This window comes from Cnephaeus nilssonii, assembly GCF_951640355.1.
Source record: "Cnephaeus nilssonii genome assembly, chromosome: 19".
Taxonomy (NCBI): Eukaryota; Metazoa; Chordata; class Mammalia; order Chiroptera; family Vespertilionidae; genus Cnephaeus; species Cnephaeus nilssonii.
In genome coordinates, this window is record NC_137090.1 from 38,066,500 (window position 1) to 38,090,606 (window position 24,107).

At 55.2% G+C, this 24,107-nt stretch overlaps 1 protein-coding gene across 2 annotated transcripts in view; it reads right to left on the bottom strand.

Annotated features, from left to right (window-relative positions):
* The window catches only part of WSCD1 (WSC domain containing 1), a 48,629-nt gene extending 30,768 nt beyond the window's left edge, over positions 1 to 17,861 (bottom strand). The window contains exons 1-3 of one of the 2 annotated variants that reach the window (XM_079797930.1): positions 17,766 to 17,861; positions 6,217 to 6,919; positions 1,091 to 1,205 (exon numbers count right to left, since the gene is read on the bottom strand). In XM_079797930.1, the coding sequence (XP_079654056.1) occupies positions 1,091 to 1,205; positions 6,217 to 6,643 (542 nt within the window). In that variant the 5' untranslated portion in view covers positions 6,644 to 6,919; positions 17,766 to 17,861. Of the gene's footprint in view, positions 1 to 1,090; positions 1,206 to 6,216; positions 6,920 to 16,452; positions 16,718 to 17,765 lie in introns of those variants that run through there. The other variant, XM_079797929.1, reaches the window with a different exon arrangement.
* Positions 17,862 to 24,107: the final 6,246 nt, after the last annotated feature.

Genomic DNA, 24,107 nt, shown 5'->3' on the forward strand with positions numbered 1-24,107 from the left:
TTCTGAAATTTAACTGTTTGCTCTCGTGAGCCATGAGCTGGCTCCAGCTCACCACTGGCCCCTTTAAAGGGCCCTCCACACGTTACAAGCAGGCCCCGCCATAAGCCTCCCTGCCCTGGAGACCTCTCTTACCCGCCTCCACCCAGCTGTAATGCTGTCGGTAAAGAAAGAGAGAGAACGGAACCGATACGGTACCACACGGGATTTTAACTATGAAAAGGGGTCAACATGTTCAAACTCCTCCTTACCAGACCTAGGCATAAAAACCCAACCCCAGCTCCTAACCCTTGTTTGGCCCCTGCTGGCCATGTGACCCTGAATATCCCTTACTACCTCCGAGGCCCCGTTTCCTGAAACGTTAGGAGAATAGAATGAGATTGTGTCCATCTCAGTTTTAGTATCCTCGACAGGGGCCCTGTCCTTTCCTTCTCTGGCCTCAGTTTCTCCACCTATAAAATGGGCATGATGAGTTGTTACCTAGCAGAAGGTCATAAGGATTTATGACACAACAAATATGAAAGAACCGGATGGGATTGAAATAAACTAAGAGTACCATCTGCTGATTCTGTTGTAAACACACACGCGCACACACACACATGCATGAACACACGCAGAGTGGTCTGTGACAGCCTTGATGGCAGTGACCACTCCCTGGGATATGACTAGTGTCTGGTAACTACTGGGTCAGTTGGCAGCAGCAGAAAGAGTAAATCTTGTTTGAAATACAATAAATGTTCCTAGAGCGAGAAGGGTCCTCAGAGAAATCTGGGTTAAAGCCCTTGATTCTCTTTTAAACATACAGGTAAACTGAGGCCAAGGAAAAGCAGAGGGCTCAGAGCTAAGTCACATGGTGAGTCCCTGGCGCAGAGGCACTAGAACCCGGTCCCTGGACACTGAGCCCAGGGCTCTAGCCACAACCCCAGGCACCTCATCAATAAACTTTCCCTCTTCTGGACAGCTGGGCCCCGATCAATCAAGCTCTAATTAGTTCCACCCTGACAGCCACTGGCAGCCGAAGTAACCCCTCCCTCTGGGGAATGTCTCTTGACCTTATTTCCGGTGGCATCCGGGGTCCGGGCCCCACACTTACCGCTCAGCGCAGGCGTCCTGGCAGTGGGAGACGGTCATCTTTCTCAAGTCAAAAAACACAGTGCCCTTCAGCGTTCTCTCCTGGCCGTCGTCACGGAAGCAGCCAATATAGGTGCCTGCAGGCAGAGAAGCACAGCAGAGACTCGGAGGCCCTGGGGAGGGAGGGGTCCTAATGGCAGCCCACCCTGAGCGAATGCCAAGGTCACCCCCAGCCCTTCCGGGCAAGAGGACCTCAGAGAAGCCGGGGCATGAGGCTGTGGTCCAACATTCCCAGCAGTGCTTCTGGATATGTCAATCTGCTCCCTTCTGCCCCTTTTCTTGGTTAATGGCCCACTGGCCCCCAAGGCACCCTGCCAGGACCCTGGTGTCAGTATGAATACCACCTTCTTCCATCGCAACTCAGCAAGTCAAGTACCTCCCCCGAACCACCCCCCATCCCTGCCCTTCCTGGGCTTGGAGGGGCCTCCCAGCTCCACAAATGTCCCGAGTGGCAGGTTCTGTCACCTCCTTGTCATCCAGAAGAAGGAAATTAATTGTGGAAACTCTGAGTATACAGAATATAAACCAGATCCTGCAGATAGAGCTATTTCAAGAAAAATATCTGCTGTCCCAGGTGAGAGCAAGTCCCCATCCCTGGAGGGGCGTAAGAAGCCTTTAGTGTGTAAGACAGCTGTCCTCTGCGGGGTTCTGCAGGGCCACAGACTGCGGGGCCTGCCAGTCCAGGATCTCTGGCACATCCCTGGAGGGAGAACATGGCTCCACAAAGAGGTGGCAGTGCTGATCCAGACAGGCACCCACCAGGGAAGTCTGCAGCAGCCCTGCCCTGCCACCCTGAGAGGGCGGTATCTCGCCCCTTCCAGGCGGTGATCCTCTTAGATACCATCAGCACACATGTGGCCACACCCCGTGTCCACGCAGAGGCACATGCTACACCCTCCACTCAGGGCTTCCAGACCCCCAGGCCATGGAAGCTTCTCTCTCCTTTTCTGTAAAGTCTCAGGACTTCTGAGACCAGACTGGACCACTGCAGGAAGATTTCACCCAGGTCAGCGAGAATAAATTGCTCTCCTTAGCCTGCCTGCTTAGTGAAAGAAAACGAATATTTCAGAAATTCCTCATGTGATGCTCAGCGAAGAAGAAATTCTATTACAGCTTTCGACTAAACATCCAAAACACAAGCTCGGGGGTGTTAAACAGTTGTCACTGTGGGTGAGAAATGAGCCTAAAGGTTGTAAAGACGCCCTGGCTCAAGACCCCTGAAGGCTGAGAAGGGCATGTATGTGTTTCTGGGGGAGCAGGGAACAGCTTTTGGGAATGGGCTGACTTAGGTTCAAGTCCAGGCTCCCCCTTTATCGGGCTGGGTGACCTGGCCTATGCAGCTTCCTCTCACTGAGCCTCAGCTTACCCATCTGTGAACTGGGGCTACGGGCCCATGGAATTCATGGGGCGCTGATAAGAATTCCACAGCACATGGGAAGCGTCTAATGCAAGGCGTGGCATGTGGCACAGTACCCGCTGTCATGGTTGTTTTTATTGTTAATATGTCATTATTAATATAAACATTTAAAAATTACTATACTTCCCTGAAACTCAAATTCTTCTTCATTAAAATGGTGGTAGCACCACGTATGTTAGGCTGTTCAAAATGAAATGAGATAACAGATGTACATCCCCACAGAACAATGCTTGACCATTAACAGATGTTCGAATAAATAACAGCGATTATTATTCTGATCCTTCACTCTAACCTGGGACCTAGTATGATGATGGATCCGTGAATATCGGCTGAATAATTAACACATTCACAAAAGAGAGAAAGAAGTGGTTTCAAGCAGTCAGCCTCGGGTCCTTCGGAAAACAGCGAGTGGCGAACCAGTCAGCAGCTGCCCACGTCGGAACTGACCAGCCCCCGCCAGGCCGTCCCGCTCAGCGTGTAGCAGGGGCCTGAGATGCAGATGGCTCCCCTCGATGTTTACGAGGAGGAGGTGAACTCTTTCTTCTGGAAAAGTAACGAATGGCTTTTCTAACTCCCTGACAGAGGCAAGAATGCGCAGAAAGAAAAGGACTTCCGAGGGATACACTGGGACACATTCCGAGGCGGATTTATTACTTTCGGCTGAAATGGAGGCAACACATTATTGTCTGTGACTCCACATCTGTTCATTTGCACATCAAAATGGACATGCTGTGAGGCTATTAATGATGGCTTTGGAGATATTGGAATGTCTTTGGAAATTACTATCAATAAAAAACAAACCGGCTATGGAGAAGTTACTATTTTTCCCCTAGTAAACGTACTGACATTTTATTCCATTATGGACGCTGTCCAAGGTATAATGAAATGCTCGGTGATTGATGGAGCCTCCTGCAGCTTCCTAGGTTTGCAGGATCCCTTTTCAGGAGGATGGCAGGCTGCCCGCGCCTCAAAGAGACGCCCTCTTTGTCCGCAGCCCCGGCAGCTGTCCCGAGGGCTGGACGGGGGGCTCCTCTCCACCAATGAGGCCTGCCTGGTTGTGCAGGGCCCCCAGAGGGGAAAGGGGCTCCCAGAGGGTGTTCAGGCCAGTGCCCTGCCTCTTCCCTCTTTCTCGGAAGATTTCCAGCCATGGGACACCACTGCGTCACCCAGAGCACAAACCCCTCCTGAAGTCTTGGGGGATAGTAAAATCTCTAATAACCTATGGAGTTACTGGCCATTCAACACTAGAGCTCCTGCTGTACCAGGTGTTAACTCTTCCCTTGCTGCTGGGTCAGGGGGAGGTTTTAGGGGGGTCACTGAAGAGGGCAGCAGAGTGTATAGGGCACCCCAGGCACTCAGGATAGTCACCATTTCAATATTTTAAGAACTGATAAGGCCATAGTGGTGTATAGTGGCTGACCTAACCACAGTCCTTCAGCCTTCACTGCAGCTCCTTCTGTCACTTTTCAAAGTCACTGAAGATGACTTAAAGGGGTACCCACTGGTTCTCTTGGGCATATGCATTCAACACCCAGGGCTATAACTAGGTCACCCTGAGCCCTCCCCTCTGCTGGCCAGACACGTTGAAGTCAGGTTATCAAGAACGAGTCACTTCTGTCTAATATGCTCAAAGCCCTTTACACCTGCCTCCATCATGCCCTAGTCGTGCTGTGCAGTAAACATGTGGGTGCATATCTGACTCTGTCACCAGACCCAGATCCTGAAGTGCACTGTGAATAGCATATATGGAGACCCAGATATGAATCCTCAGGAAGTGCAGATTGAGAGCAATAAAGAGAAGAATTGCAGTTAAGTTGCCCAAGGTCACAGAGCCCAGAACTGGCAATACCAAGAGAGGCACTCAACTCTGCTTTCAAACCTTGTGCTCTTTCTACGGCTTTGTCTCAAGAAATCCATGCTGACCTTGTCAGTCATCGACACTTTAGTCTAAATGAGTTATACTGGTGCAACCTGCATAGGGACCCAGTGTCTGGGTGTGTTGAGGAGAGTTTATAGAAATCATACCTGCATAAAATGAGCTGCAGAATCAGTTCCTCGTTTCTCCCCTGAAAGCCTTGCTGAGGAACCCCATGGTGAGGGCTTTGACCTAGATGATTTCAGAAGAAACTTCCTTCCATGCAGACAACAATGCAATCTTCCCGTCTACATTTTACTGGGCCAACAGGGTCACCCTCCTATGGTGAGGGAAGCCTGGGCTCCTTTCTCTTCCCTGGATCCTTCTCATTATCCTGGGAATAAAGCCAGATTCCTAGGCCTGACCCTCATAGCGCCCCCTGACTCAGGCGCCAGACCTGAACTCAACGCCCACGCTCCCATCACCTCACATCTTTCTGTATCCTGCCATGGAGTGCTTCATTCTCCAACCACACTTTTCATAGTTAAGAGAGCAATTCCCCCTGTGACTTAGGGTGCAGGACCAAATGGGGTGGTGACAGAGATGCTGAGATGCTGACTGAGCCGTCAACGCCCAACAACAGCCATGACACTTTCTGGGTGCTCATCACATGCAGGCTCCGTTACTGGGCCCACACAGAGCCTGTATAACAGTGCGCAGAGCCCCGACCCGAAGCCAGGCTGTGCCCATGTTCGGATCTCAGCAGTGCGGCTGCGGCGGGCCCACCTGTGTCCCCCAGGCCGCGCTGCTTCCAGGTTGCACCTAGAGATGCATGCCTCACCCTTGTTCCGAGCCCCTACCGGCTCCGCTCCATAACACACCCTTCATTGGCTGTCTTCTCTCCCCTGTCTCACTTCCCCCTCCCTAACAGCATTCCCAGGATCACAGCCCCTAATCTACCATGTGCATTGGAATCCCGGTTTCAGGATTTGCTTCTTGGAACCCAAACTAAGAGAACGACCTTGGGGATTGACTTAACTTCTTTGTGCCTCAGTTTCTTCATCTATAATATTGGAATATAATGTAGAACCCATACATAGCACATTTACAGGAACACAGTAAATGACATATGAGTTAGCTGTTTTTATTAAGTGATAACAGCTGCCAGTTACTGAATGCCGAATAATGTACGAGGTCCTCTAGCCCAGGCGTCCTCGGCTTAGGTGTACATCAGAATCACCGGGGAGGGTGGCTACATGGGCTGCGGCCCCTGCCCCAGAGCTCAGGATCCCCCAAGTCTGGGAGAACCCGAGAATCTGCACTTGGAACAGGCTCCCCAGTGATGCTGAAGCTGCTGTTCTGAGACCCCACCTTCCGAGCCACTGCTCTACACGATCACATTTAATCCCCACAATAACCCTGGCACAGGTATCTCTATCTCCATTTCAGAGGGACCCGGAGAAGGTAAACGCCATGTTCAAGGCTACCCAACAAGTTTGTGGCTAAGCCAAGATTTAAGACAAGGATGGTCTGAACCAAAGCCTGAGCTCAAAGTGACCTGCTCACACGTCCTGCCCTGAGCCATGTGGAAGTCCAGCTGGTGAGTGAGCAAAACTCCAAGGGGCTTCCCATCACAGGCCCTCCCCGCGCCGTGCGAGCAGGAGGGGAGGGGCAATAGGTGAAGGTCTGGGTCTGCAGCGCCTACGCCTCAGGCTGCCCCAGGGGCCAGGGAAAGGGGTCTCTGATCCTGTGACCCCGAGCAGGCTCCCGAGAGCAGCTCCCAGATGTGCCAGAGGAACCAGGGCTGAGCACCTACCTCGGCTGCTGGCGGCTGGCCTGGGGGCCACGGGGCCCAGGGCGGGCAGCGCCTGGGGGTCACCCATGAAGTGGTGGAACCAGCGGCGCCGCAGCTGGCGCAGCTCCGAGTTGCGGCTCCGGAGCCAGCGGGGCCCGGGCCGGGGCCGGGCCAGGGGGCTCTGCAGCACGTCCACGCCGAGCAGCAGCTCCGGGCTGACCCGGGGGTCCTGCAGGGCTCTGCTGTCCAGCAGGCCCACGCCCAGCGCCATGGCGGCCACGGGCAAGGCCTGCAGGGAGCCAGGCGCCCGGGGCCCCTGCGGCAGGGCCACGCGGGCCCGCTGCAGCAGCAGCAGGCTGCCGGTCATCAGGTAGGCGGCCGTGAGGAAGAACAGCAGGAACTGTGTTCTGCGGAGAAACTTCTGGAGTCGGAAGAAAGGTTTGGCCATGCCCCTGGGCGGCAGGGCTCCTGGCTGGAGCCTGGGCACGGCTCCTAGCGCCCGGGCGGGAGGGAGGCCGGGGCCTCCGGAGGCATCATCTCCGCATCCTGGAGCCGCCTGTGCTCGCTGGGGGCTACTGCTCCTCCTGCCCCGCTCCCGGCAGGTGCTCAGATGGCACCATCACTCCTCTCCGGCCACTGGGCCCTGGGGCTGCAGCTTCTGGCCGAGTGTCACGACCTTCGCCATCCCTGAGCTCTGCCCACCTTCACCTCCTGGCTCAGAAACCTGGAAAAGCAGAGAAAAACCACGTAGGTGAAACAGGAGGGGCCACCACTCCCCCCGCCCCCCCGCTCCAAGCCAGGAGCCCCTCACTGCTGACTCCGTTTACCAAGGGGAGCACTGGACAGAGAGCGGGGTTCAAGTCTCAGCTCTGCCACCGGCCGGCTGTGTGCCATCGGGCAAGTTACTTCGCTTCCCAGGCCTCAGCTTCCTTGCCTATAAAATGGGACAACACTGTCCCCTGAGCGGTGGTGAGGAGGATCCAGTCACGGCAGCGACAGGGCAGAGGGAGAGCAGCAGCTCTGTGCCGAGTCCTTACTGAGCGTCAGGCACCCAGCTCAACGCCTTACGTAGTATTATCTCATTTCACCTTCCCACCAAGGCAGTGAGGCGGATCCTGTAACATCCCCAATTAGAGATGAAGAAACCGTGGCCGAAAGGGGCCAAGAAGCTTTCCCCAAGTTGCACAGCTGGTCAACGGAGGCGCCAGGGTTGGGAGTACAGCTGGTCTGTACTCAGCCTGTGCTCTGAACTACACAGATAGCCCAGCCACAGACAAGCGCACCCAGCCCAAGGCGTGCGTATACAGCAGGTGCTCAACACAAGCATGCAAAACTCCCAGGGGCACACCAAGACAGCAGGCAGTGCTTTGGAAATTGCTTTGCAGAGGCTGGTCAGCTTTAACACAGGAACAGGCACCGGGGTAAGGGAGGGGGGAGGGGCGTGGAGAGAACTTGCAGACTTCCCAGGCTTCCTGAAGGCTACGGGCCAAAGGAACAGGGCAGACCAGGGCCCTGCACCTGCAATGGGGGGCTGGGGCACCTGATGTAGTAGAGAAGGCAGAAGGGCTCTCAGGGCAGCCTCCCAGGGACCCCTCCAGTCCCCAGCATCAGCTCTCCTGCTGAGCTGTGGTTCCCGCTGGCGGGCCTCTGGAGTGTGCTGTGAGGGGCGGCGGCGGGTTCTGCAGCTGCCTCGAGCTGGGCTGCTGCGGGAGGAAGGCCCTCACACAAGGACAGGCTTGTCCCGAGAAGAAAGGCTCCGAGGAGCGTGACTAAGCCGCTGCCCGTAACTAACATGGGCCGGGACTCCCGCCAGACTAGCGGCCCCTCAATGGCTGCTCTGTGCGCTGGGGACAGGCGGCCGGGTGTGAGAGGAAAGACAATGTTTGGGCTCTGTGGCCTGGCATTCCAGGGGCGAAGGTCCGGAGGGGCCCGGACCTGCACGACCCTTTCTGATGGAACGCTGATCGCTGCCAGTTCTGAGGCCTCTGGGGAGGACAGGGATCTGGGAGGGCAGGGATCTGGGAGGGCAGGGATCTGGGAGGGCAGGGATCTGGGAGTCCAGGCGGCTGGCCCTTTAGGCTGAGTGGGGGCGGCAGGCTGGGTAACCAGCAAATGAAGGTGGAATTAAACTCTGAGTCGGGAAGCCATGTCGGACCTTTATTTTCCCTCTAAGCTGGTGTGTGCCAGGCCCACCCCAGCCAGCCTCGTCAGATTTGTAAAACCACAGAGAAAATCCCGAGAAATCCTGACTGATCTCCCCGTCTCCAGCTCCGCTCCACCTCCTCAGGGCTGCCGGGGCGATCCTCCTAACACGCAAATCTGATCACAGCACTCCCCAGCTTAAAACCCCTTTCAATAGCTCTCCATGGCTTTTGGGATAAACTCCAAGCTCCTTAGCACAACATACAAGGCCCCTTCATGATCCGGCCCATAGCTCATCTCTTGCCAGGCTCTTTCCTTTGGCTTCGCCATCATGCATTCATGCTCATGTGCACACACACACACACACACACACACACACACACACACAGACACACACGCCCACCACGCTCCAGCACAACTACCCAGCACAGCTGTCTTGATGCCTTTGTACACAGTGCCCTTTCTGTCTTTTCCCCACTTTGTCCAATGCAGGGTGGGGAACCTTTTTTCGGCCAAGGGCCATTTGGATATTTATAACATTATTTTCAGGCCATACAAAATGATCAACTTAAAAATTAGCCTGCTATATTCGTCAAACATTTAATTAACTCACCCCTAATGGCTCGGCAGGGCCAGACCAAAGGATTTCTTGGGCGTTCCCCACCCCTGGCCCTGGGCTACCTCCAAGGCTCAGCCCAGGTGCTACTTCCTCCGAGAAGCTTTCCTGGACCACCGCCCACCGCCCACCCACTGGGAAAGCTTCCTCAGCCTCCCCCAGCCCACAGCTGGCCCCTCCCCCAGCACTCACATCCTGCGACGATTTTAATTGTCCAGCTACGTGTCCATCATCCTGGCAGGACTGTGATCGCCTCAAGGCTAGAGGTCCTACCCTTTTCGTCTTGGTAACCTGGGGCCCCCAGCATGAGGCCTGGCAGTGCAGATGCTCAGTGATCTTTGGTTCTGAATACATTTTTTTAAGTGAATGATGAAATAAACTGACAGGCGGATCCCGGGATTAGAAACCTGCTCCGGAGCTGTGGGAGCCTAGCCTAAGAGCAGAGGACACGGTGCGTGAGCGCACTTCACCAAGGCAGCTTAGCACAGGGAGGTCTTCCGGACCCCGGGAGCCGACGAGGTGCCTGAGGTTTGCGCTATCCTTTCTCTGCTGTAAGTCCATGAAGAGGTGTTTCCAGCTCTGCTCACAAAGGACTTCTGGTTACAAGACCAGGATTCTACCAGCAAAAATAATCCTGTAAGAGGAAGCTAAAAGGGGAGAAGGAAGGACTCCCGCTATGGAAAGAAAGGTCCTGATAAGACAGAGCAGAAACGTGGGCAGCGGGTTAACAGTTCGGAACCTGGAAGATGCGGTGTGGCTCCCGTACACACGTTACATACAGGCTGTGGACACGAGCTACAAGTCGGGTGGTGTACAGTGGGTGGGCATTGCCAGGGCTACAATCAGGTTCCTACTGATCACACCCAAGTTCCCCCAGGCCTTCCAAAGTCCTCTCTGGAGCTCCCCCCGCCCCGAGGGGCTGCCCCTGGTCTGAGGAGGGGGGCACTGGGCGTGAAGGCAGGGGTCGGGCCGGAGCTCAATGACCCAGGCCTGCTATAAAGCAGGCTGCCAGTCCAAACTTGTAAAATCACAAAGCAATTCCCAGCCCGGAACACCTGCGTGGGGGGCCTGCATGCCCAAAGCATTAGAACTTGCCCCTCTGCCCTAGACTTTTGCCACACTTCCCACCAATATTATACTTGCCAATCACCCCCACTCTCTGCCATGCCCACCCCTCCTTCCGGCTGGCAGCCCCTCTAGGGCACAGATCACGTGGGATTGATCACCACATCCCGGGTCCCAGGACTCAGCCAGCAAGGCAGGGTTGGCCACTGTTTGTTGAGTGGCTGAACCTGAAAGAGGCCTGGGAGTGGGCTGGGGGGTGGGCAGCATCTGCGCAGGCGCTCACAGCCAGCCACGAGGTCAGTCGTACAACAGCACTCGCCAACCCCTGGGGACATCCAGCCACTGCCTGAGGCCCTGGCCCGGGAGCCCATCAGCTGTGCCCACTGCCCCCCAAAGCCAAAAGCAAACCCAGCTTGGGGAAATCACTGCCAGGCCAGAGCCTCAGGCTCCTCACCTGTTAAATGGGCGTAAATCAGCATTGTTGTGGGGTCAATCAGGGAGTAAAACTTCTGCTACCCACCAACCATGGCGAACACTGGTTATGAATTCAGAGGCAAATGAGGAGGCCCGCGGCGGCTGTGCCATGGGTGAAATCGGTCACTTCGCCTCTTCTTAGCCCCTCACGCCCTGGGTGGGCCTAGTATCCCATTCCTGCGTGAAGCTGGTCCCATGCTAAGATGGCTGTTAGCAGTCGCCTTATTTTTCCACACCACCTTTTATTAAGCACTCGTGATGTTAATACGCAGGCTAGGCTGTGTCAGAGGCTTTACCTGCGCCATCTCATTCACTCGATACCTCCCACCAAGGCAGATGCCCTGGTTACCCCCATTGAGAGCCGAAGTCTCCGAAGCTCAGCCGGGTGACGTCCATTGCCCAAGGTCAGACACACCCGGGCTGGCGCTCAGACCCAGGCCATCAGCTTCAGAGCCCGCCCCATGCCCACTAAGCTTCCTGCTCTCCCACACCAGCTCCGGCTTCACACAGGGCAAGATTTATTCTGGAAAGAGTTAGGTGTGCCTCCGTCAGCACCTTTCTGAAAGCATGCCAGGCCAGAGCTCCTGGACAAAGTCCTGCACATGGCGTCCCCGAGCCAAACCTCCTGGATACTGCCATGTGGGTCAGTGTGCTGGCCTGCTGGGCCCTCCCCTTCCGAAGTCTGGGTCATTTCCCCTAAGCCATGCTTCCCATGTAGCACCTCCCTCCTCAGAACCACGCAACATGCTTCAGGGGGCAACGGGGGGCTCCACCCTGCAGAGGCTCAGGCCTTGTTGGGAGGGGTGCCAGGGCTGAGGACACAGTCTCAGGCTGGACCAAGCTGGACACCTCTGTCATGCCCAGTGGCCTTCTAGAAGCCGGCTGTCACCCCAGAGAAGGGCAGGGCCTGGGGGACGGAGACCTGGAGTTCCCTCAGGAATGAGAGGAGAAATAATAGGACAAAGGGGCTCCCGGGTCTCAGGGAGGGAGCAGGAGCCTAGCTCAGGTGGGCACTCAGGCAACCGGAGCCCTCTTCTGTTCCTCTGTTGTTATCTGGGTCCCAGGTAGATGCTGAACATGAAGGAGGTCAGGGGGGTGGGGGAGACTGGGCAGATGGCACCTGCCTCTCACCTAGGTTTGGGGCCTGAGAAACCGAGCGGGGGAGGGGTGGCAGCAGCAGGGAGAGAAGGGGAGAGGAGAAGAGAGGAGAGGTGTAAAGCAAAGACAAAGAAACAGGGCCCAGCATGTTGCTCTCCAGACAGGGAGATGGGCAATCTGAGCTCCAGCCTCTATGACTGGCAGCTGGCGGGGGGGGGGGGGGGCGGGCGGTCTCAGCAAAGCCACACCAGGGAGCCTCCAGCTGGGCTCGGTGCTCTGAGCTGCCCCTCCCTGACTTCTCCGACCTCACCAAAGCCTGCCTCTGCCCTGCTCTGGCTCAGTGCCTGTCATCCGGACGCTCCCCTCCCAGCAGCCTAAGAAGGTGATCTTTCTAACAAGAACTAATGCTATAGCCTGCAATGGATCCCCAGGACTCAGATGGCCACGTTTAAGCTCCTCAGCCTGGCATTCAATGGCCCTTCTTGGTTCAGTCTCCCAGCCCCTTCCTTTCACTATTGCTCCCAGAATGCAATCTCCCAACCAGTGTCCCCGGCCAGCATGAGGCGCTCTGCACCCCTCAGACATGTTCTTCCACTGGCCATGGATGTCCGTGCCCCATCTCATGGCTCTGCAATGCATTGTGGCCACCAGTCAAAGTGGCATCAGCTCCAGTGCCACCTCTTCCATGATGCCTTCCTGATCCCTGGAACAGAGCCACCCACCCCGGCCCCGCAGAGCTAGATGGCAAAGTTGGATGCTCTGTGAACTGCACCTGGTCCTACCTGGAGTCAGGACTCTGCTACTCTGCCTATTCCTCCTCACAGCCTGTTAGCCCCTTGCAGACATAGTCAGTGCCTCTGCCTACCTCCGTTTGGAACTCAGGACAGGCTCCCAGGAAATGTGTGCCCGCTGGCCACCCTCCAGTGCTCCGGGCCATGCTGCCCTCACCCTGGGCTCCCACGCCTCTGGGTCTTAGAGACTCAGAAAGAGAGCCAAGGACCCATCTATATATATAAAAGCCTAAGCAACCATCTCACCGTCCGACCATTCGACCGGTAGCTATGATGTGCATGGACCACCAGAGGGCAGACACTCAACGCACAGGCATGGAAACATGGAACAGACTGATGAATCTCAGAGGGAAGGTGGGAGGGTGGGAAGAGATTAACTAAGTATCTTATATGCATACTAGAGGCCCGGTGCACAAATTCGTGCACCGGTGGGGTCCCTCAGCCTGGCCTGCGGGGATCGCCAAAACCAGCAGTCCAACATCCCCCGAGGGGTCCTGAATTGCAAGAGGCCAGGCCAAGGGATCCCACTGGTGCACAAATCTGTGCACTGGGCCTCTAGTTAAATATAAATCTGCTGGCCCTTGGGTGGGACATGATCTGGGAAAGGGGAATGGAGTGGGGGTCCCTAACTTTGAAGAGACAAATCTTTGGTATATGTGCTGCCAGAGTGAGCACAAAGAGGCAAATCTTTGAACTTCCAAACTTTTGAAGAAAGCCCCAAAGTAAGAAATGTTGCTAAAAAGTTATAAAACATTTAATAGTAAGGTGGAAACTTCAGTCGATGCAAAAGCGAGGGGATCCTCCATCAAACCTACTGCTGAAGTTCATATAAATAAGAATAAATTTTTCTATGCTACATTAGAGATTGCAAGGTAGTCAGTCTCACACACTATCAATTGTGTTGAATGCACAGATCAACAAACCAAACGAATGACTGATCGCTCCATAAACTTGTAAAGTCAAAATCATTATCATCCCCATTTTATACTTGCAGAATCTGAGACAGAAAGAGGGCCCGTTAATGTGGGCAAAGATAAATAGCTATTGCTAGACTGGACTCTGTAAGTTTTCTGATTTTAAATTTGTAGTTTCATCTATCATATCACATGGCCTTCATTTGTTCAACACCAGAGATGTAGGTTCTTCCAGGCACCGTGCTAGGGGCCAGGGCTGCAAAGAAAGACAGAACACCACTGTGGGGCTGGTGTGTTTCCTTTTTAGTTAATTGATCTGGAGCCCAACCCACTCTTGAAAGAGCCAAGCACAATGTCTTCTGGGCTATGTCTGGCTCACCTCTTTCATAGAACCCTATTGTGTTCATTTGCTCATATGTTTCTCCTACTCAGTGGTGCACTTTTGCGAGTTGCCTAGATCCCATTGAGCGATCAGGACAAATCTGGGCAAGTGAGAGACGTACCACCCAAAGTCAGCCTGGCCCTTCTCTGGCTCTCTGCCTGCTGTGCCCGCAGTCACTGGGACGAGGGGCTCATGCTATAGGAGGAGGCTCAAGACCTTTGGCATGCCCATCATCAGAACCCTCCCTCTTGGCCCCCTCACGCCAAGACAGCCACCCTCTGCTTTCCAGTAGCAAGAGAAGAGAAACCAAGTGGAAGGGAGAGACCTTAACAGCCACCAATAGGCACACTGCATTTTGTAGCTTACAAAATTAATCTAATCCGCTCTTTCCTCCACTTCTCACATCCACACTGGGAGGCAGAGTTCCTCCCTAACCACATTCTCCAAAAGCGGCACATTTCTGATAATTTTCTGATAATTATTATCTGATAATTCTGATAATATGTCAACACGGATTATTAAAGCCATGAGGAGGGATTAGAAGAAACAGTGGGTAAACAAGACATTGAGCCCAAGGAGAAGGCAGTCAAAGGCCCGGTTCATGCATTCACTCCCCAGAGGAGCAGGGCCTGCCTCTAGCCCAGCTCTGCCCTGCTGGCGGGTTTGATTATCATTCATATCTAACAGGTAAAGATCCTGAAGGCCTAAACACTGAGCTGCCCCAAAGCCCTTGGCCTTGACCTCAGTGTAGCACCCGACTCTTTGTGCTCACTCTGGCAGCACATATACCAAAGATTTGTCTCTTCAAAGTTAGGGACCCCCACTCCATTCCCCTTTCCCAGATCATGTCCCACCCAAGGGCCAGCACATTTATATTTAACTAGAGGCCCAGTGCACAGATTTGTGCACCGGTGGGGTCCCTTGGAGTCAGGGAATGGGTCTCACCAAGAGTGACCGGGATCTGAGCCAGATGGGAGCACAAGCCGGGGGTGTCTACAAAGAGAAGCACCCACTCCCCAGAGGCCCTGCTCAGACATGATTCCATCTGGCCTGGAGGCTCTGTGCAGCCTGAAGACTCTACAGGGAACCAGCTCTGTGACTTACTCCCCAGTGCTGGGCCTCACCTGACTCGGTGGGAGGCTCGTGCTTCAGCAGCCGACCAACTGGTGGCCCAGAATACCCACTTCTGCCTGGTTAGGCAGACAGGAGGGAAGGGACAGGGATCTGGCCTTATGCCTAATCCAGGCTTCTCCTCGCTTCCAGCCAGATAGGCTGCAGGCCACAGAACAGCACTCCACAGGCTCCGACACCCACTAACCCCCCGAATAATCCCTCTTCCTTCCCGAGGAGCTGTGAGGACAGGAGGATGCAGCAGCAGGTGAGGACCCCAGCATCCTCCTGGGGAAGGTGAACCGCCAGCTCAGCCCACCAGTCCGCTGCCCAGCTCACCAAGCTCCTTTAGCGAGGGGGCTTGGGACACCAACATACCCTCCCACAAACCAGCACCGCTGCTCCTCCTGGTGGAACCCCCGGTCTGTGGTGACCCACTAGGGCACCTTCTCCACGGGACTTCCGAGGGCCAAGCTAAGTGTGTATGAGGTAGTGAGAGGCGTAAGTGAGACACACCTCCCCCTGGCCCTCTCTCCAGCCCCTACAAGCATCAGGTTAGGGGCTGCCACAGACAGGGCAGGGCCAGCCAGCTTTCCACCTCCTCTGTTCCACTCCCCACAGGCCCTCACTTTCTGAACTTAGTGACGTAGGCAATGCAGAGGAGAAAAGGCCCCCCATCTCCTCATCACAACCATGGCATGGAGTCCCAAGCTGGGACAACCCATGTGCCTCCATAAACCACATGCTGTTTCAGCGACAAGAGGGAATACACGGAGGACCACGGCTTCTAATGTTGTTAGAAAAGTAGTGGAGTTCCGAGCCTGCCCATCTCGGGAGCAGCGGGCCCCCGCCAGTGCAGGGAGCAGCTGGATCCCAGGACAGGACTATGGGGGGGGGAAGGCGGGGGTGCTGCAACCCTTACAGGCATCCTCCCCAGGACGAAGGCTCAGCAAAGCAGCAGAAGTCCCAGCTCTGCGCTCTGCGCTGCCTCCTCGGGGCGAGCCTGCACGGAACAGGCATTATCCGAGGGCGCAGAGGCTCAGGAAAAGACAACCCCCAGGTTACCCAGAGGCAGGGTACTCCTGGAGGCGTCTGGATACAAAAGAAAAACGCAATTAGCAGCCACCAGGCGTGAGTTTCCGTCCACACCTGTGAAGACGCAAAGCTCTACTTGGGGTAGATACCGGGACAAAATATATACATTTCGCTTTAGCCTCTGCCTCTGCTCAAGTTCACCAAGCTGGAGAAAACCCTCTGCTGACCGGAAGCCTGGCTTGGTAGCAGAACCAGGGGAAGCTGCCGCTGGGTGACCCATCTCCTCCTAGGAGAGGCGGTGCGCACCCCAAAGCTTGTGCTCGCCCCCCTCCGGGTACCAGATCCGCGGCTCATCCGGGGAAGCGGACAGTGTGTCTCAGTAAACGAAGAGGGGGATGAGCTTCAGCAACTGCCTTGCGCCCCCGCCCCAGCCCCTCATTCCGGAGCGCTCCCCGCCATGCGCACACTCACACTCGCTGCCCCCCAAAGGCGCCCCCGCCAGCGCGCCCGGAAGCCGGGGCAGGTGCAGTCCCACCGCGTCCCCAAAACTTGTTCGCCGGCCCGACCAGGGGAACCCTGCCCGCAGCCCGCGCGGGTGTCCTGGCTGGGCACCCGGGGGACAGGACTCACCCGCGATCCCGGCGGCTGGGGCGCCCGCTCCGGCGGCCACGCGCGCGCCTCCCTGGGGCGGCGAGCCCGCAGCCCCGCAGTGCCCGAGCCCAGCGCCCTGGCGCCCGCACGCCCCCGGGCTGTCCGGGGTCCGCCGCGAGCGGCCTGACGCGGCCAGGCACTGGGCGCTGCTGCCGGGCTCGCCCGGGCTGCGGACAGACCTCTGCGCTGAGCCCAGCGGCAGAGCCAGCGGGCGCCGAGCGGGCGGCGGGCGGGCGGCGGGCTAGCGGGCACCGGCTCTGCACATGCTCACTCGCGCGGCCGGGGGACAGCGGCCGGCCGCCGCCGGGTCCTAGAGGCGCCCGCGCCGCCGCCCTCTCGCCGGCCAGTGGGAAGGATCGCGGCTTGCGGGGCAGAGGCCCACACCTGCCCTGGCCCGCCAGACCAGACCACTGCGGCCCCATGCCAAGCAAGGACGCTGACACCCAGTCCCATACACATCCACACATGCACACACAGCCCCGCTCGCTGTGATACCCACACCAGGAGGATGCATTGGCGCTCACACCCAGACACACTTAGACACAAGCACACGGGACACTGCCGCACAGGGGAGCGCGTGGCCACACTCGGATACAAACACACCGGGCAGATGCACACTGCCTGGTACAAACACACTGAATCACTGCTTCATAGACTTCACACACACACACACACACACACGCACACTGAGCGCTGTCCCACACACTCAGAAACAACCCGGGACACGGTGACAGGCACACATACACACTGCCACACAGTTGGTAGCACTCTGATACCAACGCACAGCCAGACACACTTGGATCACTGTCCCATAAGGAGCTGGACCCTGACACCCATGTCCTTATACACACACACTGTGGGAAACAGTCATACACAGAATCACTACCCCACAAATATGCTGACACTAGCTCCTTGCCCACACTAGGGCTCTGCCACCAGCTGCTCCACTGCTCCACACCAACCCAGTGACAGACCCAGGCCTGGATATAGACCTCCACAGAAGCAGTGCCACACACGAGTCCACTAACACACACTCTTATACAGAGAGTCATCCTGGGCATGGCCCACAGGCACACACACACACACACACACACACACACACTGAGATGGGCAGGTACTGGTATAGACACACAGGTATACCATCACAGGCTATACACAGTCCCCTTCTTTAAATAAGGGTTAGATCCAATCCTAAGGATTTCCCCTCCACGCCCCACCCCTGCCCCTCAGCAATCCCCAAGCCACAGTGCTACCCCTGCCCTCCCAGGTGCCTCAGGGGGCCCTGTCCTCACCTGTGGCTGACTGTGAGCTGCTCCGGGAGGCTGAGGACTGCAGAGGCTGTGGGAGCAGGTGGCGTGGCTCTAATCCCGGCTTCCCGAAAGCAAGTTTCATGCCTCTGACTCCCGCTAGGGGCAGAGCTGCTTGCTGAGGCTCAGAGGAGCCTTTCAACAGGTGCTAGGCTGTGGGGAGAGGATTAGCCTGGGGACCGGTCAGAGCCCTGCTTTCCTGTGGGTCCGCCAAGTGGCACCCAGAGAGAAGAGGGACTTGCTGGTCCGACCAAGCACCAAAGTTAGAGCAGTCAGCTCCCTCCAGGTGAACGTTGTGAGCTCGGGAACTAGCAGGGGCACGGGCATAAGAGACACATCCTGTTGGGCCCCAGCACTCCTGGCTTGCAGAAAAGCCCCATAGGCAGCCCTTACCGAGTGGGAATGTGTGTGTTGCTATAATTGTCAACAACAATAACCACTGCACATTTTACAGTGCATTTGGGGTCCAAGGCCCTCTCCAGGACCTGCTACATCACTTGCAGGGCCCAATGCAAAATGAAAATGTGAGCCCCTGGTTCAAGAATTATTAAGAATTTCAATGCCGAAACCGGTTTGGCTCAGTGGATAGAGCGTCGGCCTGCGGACTCAAGGGTCCCAGGTTCGATTCCGGTCAAGGGCATGTACCTTGGTTGCGGGCACATCCCCAGTGGGAGGTGTGCAAGAGGCAGCTGATCGATGTTTCTCTCTCATCGATGTTTCTAGCTCTCTATCCCTCTCTCTTCCTCTCTGTAAAAAATCAATAAAATATATTTTAAAAAAAGAATTTCAAGAGATAAGAGCAGAACATTAATGCAAGTGTGGAGCCCTGCACTTGTCTCATGCCTGCACTTGTCTCATGCACCAAAGTTAGAGCAGTCAGCTCCCTCCAGGTGAACGTTGTGAGCTCGGGAACTAGCAGGGGCACGGGCATAAGAGACACATCGTGTTGGGCCCCAGCACTCCCGGCTTGCAGAAAAAAAGCTGGCCCTGGCTTTCTCATGCCGCAAGCCCCAGGGGAACTCAAGCCCAGCTCCTCTAGGAGGCCTGGCATTGCCCTGCAGCTACCATTTGGGATAGAAAATTCAAGCTGAGGAGTGATGCCTTTTCTTGAGGCAACTCTCCACAAGGGAGGAGAGTTGCCTCAAGAAAAGAAGAGAAAGGGCTGCCAGGCATCTGTGCCATTTCTGTGGGCAATGCCTGCTTTGCAAAGCCCTCTAGGGGTGCACCGCAGGGCCTCTGAGTGGGAGATAGGTAGGAAGGCGCACCTGCTGACTCTGGGGAGAGAGATGTTGAGAAAGGAGGTGCATAAAAGCATCCAGGAAGTAGTGGAGAAGGGCTTGGGACATGTTGCTTGGGCCACTGACAGTATTCAAATGGCCAGGAGTATTTCAGAGTTGGGACGAAGCCCTCCTCTGTGTCAACGGAGGTAGATAAGAGGGTGCCAGGAGGCCCTGGACTACACCTGATAGTGGGATCACTCCCAACCCCTGTACAACTCTCTGCCACAGCTCTTCTCGCTCCGTAGCTGGGACTGTCTGAGGTGAGTTCGCATAGCATCTCTGTCTCTACCCCAGGAGCCATCGTGGGAAGATATCTTAACATCACAGGCTATGGAGGTCCCAGGACAGTGCTGACACATGTTCAGGTCCTGCTGAGTTATGCACTCTCCTACCTCCTCTGCAAGCCTGGGGCTTCAATTCCATCCCCCTGTGTTTGGCTCTTGACTCCAACTCCCCTCTTGTGGCTCCCAATGACTGGATCCCAAATATTTAAATTGCCTCCTAGCCTCATGCTATATGGTGGTTTCTCCTTCCATCATCCATCCTTCCATCTATCCATCCTTTCATTGATTCACTGGGCAAGGCACCCATCGATTTTGTGTTCAACATTAGAAACCCTTGGAAAAGAAGAACCAGAACCCTCGATGAGTTTCCAGTGTGGAGAACTGGGCAAAGAAACAGACCCAAAGTGACACCATACCACAAAGGAGAAGGTCTGCTATACCTGTTAGGATGCTTGCTGCTTCAGGCACCTGACCACCTGCTCAAATAGTTCCCCTGTTTGCAAAGAAGAGTGTGATGGCTGATGGGAAGACTACTCGCTGTGTGTGCCATATATGTGCATGGTGCATTGGAAATCAAAAGATCTGCAACATCATTTTGGAAAAGTTCAGGGAAGGCTTCATGGAGGAGGTGACAATTCACCTGACTCTTGAAGAAAAAGTAGGCATCATCTGCATCACAGGGAGCAGGGGCCATTCCAGGGCAGGTAAGCATCCTGTGTGAAGGCAGGAAGGCATGAAACACACATTGTATTAAGGGAATTGCCAGGAACTTGACATAGATGTTGCAAGGTCAGGGGTGGTTGGAGAGGAGGCTGGACCGTTACTGGCTGCCTGAACCCTCATTCTGATCATTGACACCAATGGGCATGGCAGGGATGCAGATGCAGCCAGTGCGTCCACCACAGCGATCTCCCTCCACAGGGTGCTCACCTGGTCATCAATCTTTAAAAATAGTCACTTAACAAGTCAGGAATTGCCAAGCCCACATTTCCGTATCACGTTGTCACAGGCAGCTGAGTTGTCATGGGCATGGGGATGACAAGTCCAGGCAGGGTGTCAAATCCCAGCTCTATCTCTCTCTCTCACCTTGAGCAAGTGATCATTTCTCTGAGCCTCAACGTCTTCATCAGCATAACTGGGGCGCGCAGTGTTCAGAGACCGAGAACCTTAGGCAACATCTCAAAATGGAGATGGGGAAGAGATGTGAGCCTGGTGTCTGGGAGGGTGGAAAACCGAGGGCTGGGATTGGATGGGGAGGGGATCAGGGCACGTGGAGGTGTCTGTTTCATTCAGGTAGGCCCTCCAAACCTGCTTCACCCGTTTGGGCAGCTCAGAAGAGTAAGAAGTCCATTTTGGAGGAATAGAAGTAGAGGTTGAGGAGAACACTTCCAAAAAAAGATGTGGGTTGAAGGAGTACGTGGGTGGAGGAGAAGAATATTCCAGGACCAAGAGGGGGCTATGCTAGTCCATCAAGACTAAGGCAGCAAACATACTTGGAATGCCCAGGGAAGGTGAGCCATTCTCTGGTTTGCTTTTCCTTCGTGCTGTGAACTCTTTGGTGCCCTCTCCGTGCAGGCAGACACAAGGCTGGGTTCAATGATTCGCTGGGCTGCTATTTACTTGTCTCTCCTTGAGTACTAGCCACTTAAATATGCCTCTGAGCCAGGGACAGATGGTAATTGCATCCCCTGCTGAGCTGTGCCTGCCAACACCCAGAGGGGCGGGAAGGGCGGGAGTCTGCCTGGGAAGAAAGGAGCCCCTCTGAGCACTGGTCTGGTCTGGGCGCCGCCAGGCTTCCTAGGCCTGGGCCAGAGGTGCCTGAAAGTTTCAGGAATTCTGAGGCAGTGGAGAGAGCACTGGGCTGAAAACAGGAGGAAGCCGGAGCTCCTTTATGGTTCCACCTGGAGAGGCTGAGCAGCCTCAAGCAAACTTCCCTTTCTGGGCCCTGGGCTGCCTTTCTGGGCCCCCGCCTGCCTTTCTGGCCCCCGCCTGCCTTTCTGGGCCTCCGTCTGCCTTTCTGGGAAATGGGCGTGTTGTCCGGCTGATGTTGAAGGGCTTTCCTTAAGTGAGGCAGGGAATGAAATGGGAGTGCTTTGGGATCCCTTCTGCTTCTCTAGTTGGGCAAATCAAATCATTTCTCCCAATAGTTTTTAATTTTTATTTATTTGTTTGTTTGTTTTAATCCTCACTCTGGGATAATTTTTTCCATTGATTTTTAGAGAGAGTGGAAGGGAGGGAGGGGAGAGAGAGACACACACACGGATTGGTTGCCTCCTGCACGTACTGCATGCACCCTGACTAGGGCCTGGGAGTGAATCCGCAACCCAGGTATGTGCCCTTGACCAGGAATCAAACCTGAGACCCTTCAGTGCTTGGGTTGGTGCTCTAACCGCTGAGCAACACGGGCTAGGGCTTCTCCCAATAGTTTTATAATCTGCAAAATGGGGAAAGTGTTTTCTTTCTAGGGCATAGTTCCTGGCAGAGGTGTATATTTAATATGAGGATTCTCCCAGCTGGTGGGAGTTATGATGGTAACTCTCACCGGACCTGCCTGGGGTCTGATTGGCAGGTGCTGGAATAGGATCTGTTGGATTGGGTTTGTGACTGCCTGACCCACCACCCATCCTACCTGCACAAAGACAGCGATGGGGTGGGGCCCAGTGCAGACGTCAATTGGTCGGGTTTGATGCAGAGCTTATGGGACCAGTTGTCAGCTAGAAGGTGTGAGGGTCCTGGGGTGGCAAGTGGGCCCTGGGGCTAGAGAGGGGCAGAGTAGGCGCCCTGCTCCGTTCCTCCCACTGCCTGGTCACCAGCGGGCACACAATGTGCTTAGCAGAGGAAGCACCCCATCTTTGTTCCATTTTTACGAACTTCCCTGTAAGTCACTCATCAAAGGCCTTGAACTTGCAAGTTGTCTTCTGAGTTAAGCTGTGGCGCACCTCAAGCTCATCGCATTGATGAAAAAGGAGGTGGGTTCACTTTTCTACACGGATTTTGCAATAACTTTGGATTTACTGTAAAGTTGAGAAGATAGCAGAGTTCTCCTGGGCCCCTCACCCCGTTGTGAACATCTCATATCACAGGGCACCTTTGTCAAAGCCGAGAAACTCGCATTGGCACATCGCGATTAACCAAACTCCAGACTTTATTTGGATCTCACCAACTTCTTCTTTAATGTCTCCTTTCTGCTCCAGGGTCCAATCCAGGCAAGTACACAGCATTTAGCTGTCGCTTCTCTCCAGTCTCTTTTGCTCTGTGTCACTTTCTCCACCTTTCCTTGTCTTCCGTGACTTTGACAGTTTTGAGAGGTACTGGTCAGGTATCCTGTAGAATGTCCAAAGGGCTCCTTTCCAATAACTAGACATCTCAGACTAGAGAAGTTTGGAAGCTAGAGGCATCATGTGACGATGGATGTGCATGAGGCAGGGCCAGGCTCAAGTTCATGACCGCTGCTTCCCCAGAACCGAGGAAGGGCCTGCCTTGGGCAGGACTCTGTAAGGATGTGTGCAATGGACGGTGCGCGAGCTCCCTCATGCTTCTTCCACCTCCACCTGGGATTGTGTGTGAGGCGGAGGGGTGCGCCTGGTGTCTGGGAAGGTGGAAAACTGAGGGCTGGGGTGGGCCAGGGGTCTGGGGGCATGGAGGTGTCTGTATAATTCAGGTAGGCCCTTCAGACCCTGATTTCAGCAGTCTGGGCAGCTCAGAAGAGCAAGGAATCCATTTTGGAGGAATAGAAATAGAGGTTGAGGAGAACACTTCAAACAAAAGATATGAGTTGATGGAGTGGGTGGGTGGAGGAGAAAAATATTCCAGCACCAAGAGGAGGCGATGCAAGTCCTTCAAGACTAAGGCAGCAAACATACTTGAATGCCCAGGGAAGGTGAGACATTCTCTATGGTTGGCAAGCAGGTGGGGGCACAAGGCTAGAAGTGTATGAGGAAACCTAGGCAATTCGGCCTTCATCCTGGAGCTGGGCGCTGGAGAGCCACTGGAAGTGTTTCACCGATAGGTGGAAACAGTGATGTGGGGAAGGGAGAGGGATGGTGGGTCCTGGCCATCCTGACCACCGTTTCTCGGCCTGCGGTTGCCATGGCAACCAGAACCAGGGAGAGTGGAGCAGGATCTTTTTGTTTCTATGTGTATGAGTTTGACCCTCAGAATGTTGGCCCGAGTTTAAGACAAATAGCTGGGGCCACCTGTTCCCCTGAAGTCAGTCCCCAGGTGAGTCGGCAGTTTCAGCACCATCCCAGCAAAGCCAAGGCCTGGTGTGTGGGCCCAGGGCCCCTCCCGGCCCCTCCCCACCTGAGAGATGGCAGAAGTCAAGTATGTGTCAGGCTCTCTGACCAGACTCCGCCCAGTTTGGACCAAGCTCCCAGGAGCAGGGAAATGGGAAGGGACGGCCAGTGCCAGCAGTCACCAGGTGTCTGTCACCTGCATTTCCAGGCAGATGGGGGTGGCTGCCAGTGAATGTGGCACTTCAGAGGCACCCTTGCCCCTGAAGGAGCCACTGAGACACACTAAGGCCTGGCCCCAAGTTGCAGTTCCCCCTCCGTGAGCCTGTGCCACCTCTACCTCCTTCAGCCTGCCTCCCTCCTCCCAGATCAGCCTCCTGGAACCCTGCATCGTCACAGCCTGGCCCCTGCCTCCCAGAACCACCCTTTATAAAGACAGATCTGGCTCCTCCACGCCCAGCTGCAAGCACCTCCTTACCCATCATTAGGACCGTCTCCTGAAAAGAAATCACCTTCTTCAGTGCTTTTTAA